Consider the following 4,625-nt stretch of genomic DNA (forward strand, 5'->3'; position numbering starts at 1 on the left):
GGTCCTGATTTAGTCATTGAGTCTGTTGTTGAACCATCCGTCTGTCCAGTTTCAGTCACTGAAATGTCTACCAGTCCAGCTTCAGTTAATACAACTAATTTTGAGCTGTCAGTCTATCCCATATCAGCCCATGAATCTGTTTGTGAACTACCTGCCAGTCCAGTTTCCCTCAATGAGTCTGATTTTGACCTGTCTATCTTACCAGTTTCTGTCACTGAACTGTCTACTTCAGCCTCTGTCAATGCCCTTGATTGTGAACTATCTGCCAGTCCTATTCCAGCCAATGCATTTAACTATGAACTGTCTGTCCGTCCAGTCACTGTCAATGGACCCGATTCTGAATGATCTGTCTGTCCAGTCTCTACTAATGAGCCTGAGTGTGAATTGTCAGCCTGTTCAGTTTCAGTCAATGAGCCTGCTTATGAACTGTCTGCCCATTCAGTTGTCACCAGGGAAACTATTAATGAATTTTTTGTGTTCCCTGCCTTGGCCCTTGAGGCCATAAATGCTCTGCCTGTCTCGTGTGTCTCAGTTTTCCCTAGATCCCAGTCTCTGCCATAGGTATCTACTCCAGCCTGGTGGTCTTCTGTCCCGCTCTGGTGATCTTCTGCTCCGTCTGCTCCGCCGTGGTGGTCTTCTGCTCTGCCTGTTCCGTCTGCTCCGCCCATGGGGGTCTTCTGCTCCGCTGTGGTTGTCTTCTGCTCCACCTGTTCCATCTGCTCCACCCTGGTGGGCTCCTGTTTGGAAGCCGCTCCTGTCACGAATCCGGTCCGTGGCCTTCTGGCCGATTGCCATCAGAGGTCGCTCTCCCATTACATTGACTCTCACACCACACAGACTGTTACACATCACCCTGGACGTTATTGGATAACCTCTCGTGTCAAGCCCTCTGGATATTGTTCGCCGATCTAGACCCACACTTGCCCTAGGAATACTCTTTGTCTTGCCTGAAATGTACCTGTTTGCCGCTGTTTGACCCATGCCTCTTATGACCACATCTCTGTTTAATAAAAGCCTGCAAATGGATCCGCACGTCTCTCGTCTCGTCGCCCCACACTTGCCCTAGGAATACTCTTTGTCTTGCCTGAAATGTACCTGTTTGCCGCTGTTTGACCCATGCCTCTTATGACCACATCTCTGTTTAATAAAAGCCTGCAAATGGATCCGCACGTCTCTCGTCTTGTCGCCTCCGTTACAACAGCAATAAATGACAAATGAGTGATGACATTCTAATCATTGTTCATAATGCACATTCCTAGTAATTACACTTAAGTACAATTTATGGAGCACAATGTGAGCCCTTTAATGGTTCTGACAGGTACAATAACTTTTAAACCAGCAGCCCATTGAAGAAGCCAACAAGTATTTTTTCTGATATCAAGAGCACACAATATTGTGTGAACAATAACCTTGTGGGCGGCACTCTGACATCTGCGCAATGCGACTAAAGGCAATAAAACCCATTATAATCAGAGATTCTGTCTACACTGGATGCGGTGCAATGCGAGCGACAAATGTTTGACTGTAAACTGATGCCACATTCTATTTCAGACGTACTGACACAAAGGACAAATAATTTGCAATGGATGTTTTTGTCGCATCCAGTGAAATCTACATTTGGAGGCAATGACTAGAAATTATTTAGTCAATTTTAAACTCAGAAACAGATGGCTCATGGCTCAGTCTCTGATTATGGACTGTGATGACAATAAAACTTTTTTATTTGCCAACTTGGCAGAGGCATGTGAAGGCAATGCTAGCAGAAGGAGGAGCAAAAGGGCAAAGCAGAAAAACAAGTAAACAATCCTGGGACCCTAAAGAGAGAGATCTGAGAATGACTAATCAAATTTCCATTCTATTTGTACTATGGAATTCTGGGCTCTCTGTTGACATTTGTAGTTGAAAAAAAAAGCAAGATACCTGCAAAATTATTATTGCAGGCTTGCCATGCTGACTCGTTTAATTAAGGCAAGAACATGGTTTTGTACACAAATTTGTACAATACTGTAGTACTGGCGTAATAATTGATTTATAACCAAAATACCCAAGAAATCCTCTGTAGTGTACTTCTAAACATTTCACTCTTAAAAAAAGGTTACAAGACTACAAGAATAACCAAAAGGAAATAAAACACTCACTCTTCCAAAGTTGTCTGTGTGCTGTTGATAGTCTGAACTGCCCTGAAGAGGAAAGAAAGATGGAGAAATTAATGTCCAATTTGACAATGAGTAATTATAGCATACCAGAGACATATCAGAAATGTACTCTACAAAAGTATGCAAAAGCAGATGTGAACGCTGGGCCAGTGTATTGCAAGCGTGTAAGTATTTAATGTACATTTTTGTGTTTCTGTGTCGTGACAAACCTCAGTATTCTAGGTATTTTTTACAACATGAACAGATTTTTTTAACAGATACTTTTCATTATCAGTTCCAATACAATATCAATGAGGGTGTTACAGACATAAGGTGGAGGTGATAATGGTGTAAACATGGTACCAAAGTGACAAGCAAACCAATAAAACTGAACAACAGTATGATGGTAAATGTTTCCATAAAAACGGGTGTTACAACCCAAAATGATTTAGTTGTGGCATGGACCATGCCAACCAACCAAACTCTGGCCCCTTGGACATGACAGTGAAACACTGATGAATTTATGCTAATGCACACTACAGCGCTCTATAATGCAACTGTGAATGCAACATGTACTTAAATTATGAACAGACGTCTGACATATTTAAAATCAAGCTTATCTAGTGAGAACTGTCTGCATTTACAAATGTTGAGGTTGTTTCGGGCCTCACCATGTTGCTGTGATGAGCTTTGGTCATGAGCAGCATGCGGCCAACCAGGTCTGTAGTGGAAACACCTTGGGTTCTCTTGCACTCTCTGTAAAGATCCACTTTAAATGAGAACTGCACTAAACATGTGCAAAACATTAGCAGTATGCGCAGCAGAGGTGTGAATGGGCTTACCTGTACCTACCCGACTTCTTCACTTCTTCATATGTGTCTTTCCCATCCACAGTAAGAGTGATGTCATCTGAGGAGACAGGACCACACTTGAGCTGATTCAGGTCATAATAAAGCTTTCAGAAGTGTTTCCATAATGAGTTTCACAAGGATGTGTCATCTGAGAAAAGACAATCTTACACTAGTGCCTCTTATTGTAAGTTTAACCCTGCGTACAGTGCCAAAAGGAGTTTAACCAGCAAGTGGTGTTTTGAATACTGTGCCCAAAATTCTGTGCATGGAGGATCAAGATCAAACAAGTTACTGAACAAGTTACTGAAAGCTTTATTTCCAGAGGAGAGTAGTGATGCAGTAACACTTTATATACTGTAATATAATGCTTAACAGATCATTAGTTAATATATATTCAAACAACTAAACATGAGATAATGTGCTTTTTAATGTTTTCTAATAACCTTATTAAACATTACCTAATGATTACAAGACTATAGGTAGTCCAAAATGCAGCTTCTAGAGTCCTTACCAGGTCAAGAAAATATGATCATATTACCCCAATTTTACAATCTCTACACTGGCTACCTATTAAGTTCTGTATCAGTTTCAAAATATTACTACTTACTTATAAGGCCCTAAATGGTTTAGATCCTGCTCCCCTAACCAGTCTTCTGTCACGCTACAATCCATCACGCTCCCTAAGGTCACAAAACTCTGGATTTTGGTAGTACCTAGGATAGCAATGTCCACTAAAGGAGGTAGAGCTTTTTCACATTTGCCTCCCAAACTCTGGAATAGCCTTCCTGACAACGTTCGGGGTTCAGACACACTCTCTCTGTTTAAATCTAAATTAAAGACACTTAATCACTATCTTATAGTGGTTAAGAGTATTATCTGATCAAATGCACATTATCATTCTCTGCTTGGTATGAACAGCAGCTACGTTAATCTTTCTCTATTTCCTTCTCCGTTTCTCCCACGGGGTGGGAATCTTGAGGTAACTAGGAAAGTAGTTGTATCATACACTTTGTGTCAGATTGGTGATTTATGACCTGATGTATGACCCCTGTCAGCGTTGATTGACAGGTTGTCATATGTCAAATGTGTACATGGTCAGATTTATGACCCGATTTATGGCTATATGACCCTCTGTCACCCTGACTGTCATGTCACCGGGGTCTTCTCACCCCTGACTGACATGACAGTAGGGACTGTCATGTCACCGGGGGCTTCTCACCCCTGACTGACATGACAGTAGGGTGTGTAAATCAAAAGATCAAACAGATGTTAGATCTGACTTTTGATGTATTTATGACTGGATTTATGATATTTTTATCTCTTACCTGCACCATGGGGTTTTTATGGAGTTCCTTCCTGAGCTGTTGCTCACTTCCAGTCTGGAGGTGTTTGGGTTCTTCCTGATTGTGGAAAAAATGGCTAAGCAAAGGGTGTGTATTGTCACCTCAACAGGATCAATATTTGTTTGATCTATACGGTATATGTTAATGCGTAGTCACCAACAGTGTGGCTACCGACCCGTCTACATCCACCCCTAAAAAAGGAGGTTGTCTGGAGCGTCTGGCTTCCGTGTTTGTGTTTTAGGTCAACACCTTTGGTGGATTGGTGTCTAGACACCAGAGCCCAAAGCTTCTCCCCT

At 41.8% G+C, this 4,625-nt stretch overlaps 1 protein-coding gene across 1 annotated transcript in view; it reads right to left on the minus strand.

Moving 5' to 3' along the window:
* Positions 1-4,386, minus strand: part of LOC107755133 (ethanolamine-phosphate cytidylyltransferase-like) — a gene marked incomplete at its 5' end in the record, with an annotated part of 11,994 nt that extends 7,608 nt beyond the window's left edge. The window contains 4 exons of the mRNA XM_016571836.1: positions 2,139-2,180; positions 2,807-2,891; positions 2,978-3,090; positions 4,312-4,386. Coding sequence (XP_016427322.1) covers positions 2,139-2,180; positions 2,807-2,891; positions 2,978-3,090; positions 4,312-4,386 — 315 coding nt within the window. The remainder of the gene's footprint in view (positions 1-2,138; positions 2,181-2,806; positions 2,892-2,977; positions 3,091-4,311) is intronic.
* Positions 4,387-4,625: the final 239 nt, after the last annotated feature.

Source organism: Sinocyclocheilus rhinocerous, unplaced genomic scaffold, assembly GCF_001515625.1.
Source record: "Sinocyclocheilus rhinocerous isolate Xijiao unplaced genomic scaffold, SAMN03320098_v1.1 scaffold5705, whole genome shotgun sequence".
Taxonomy (NCBI): Eukaryota; Metazoa; Chordata; class Actinopteri; order Cypriniformes; family Cyprinidae; genus Sinocyclocheilus; species Sinocyclocheilus rhinocerous.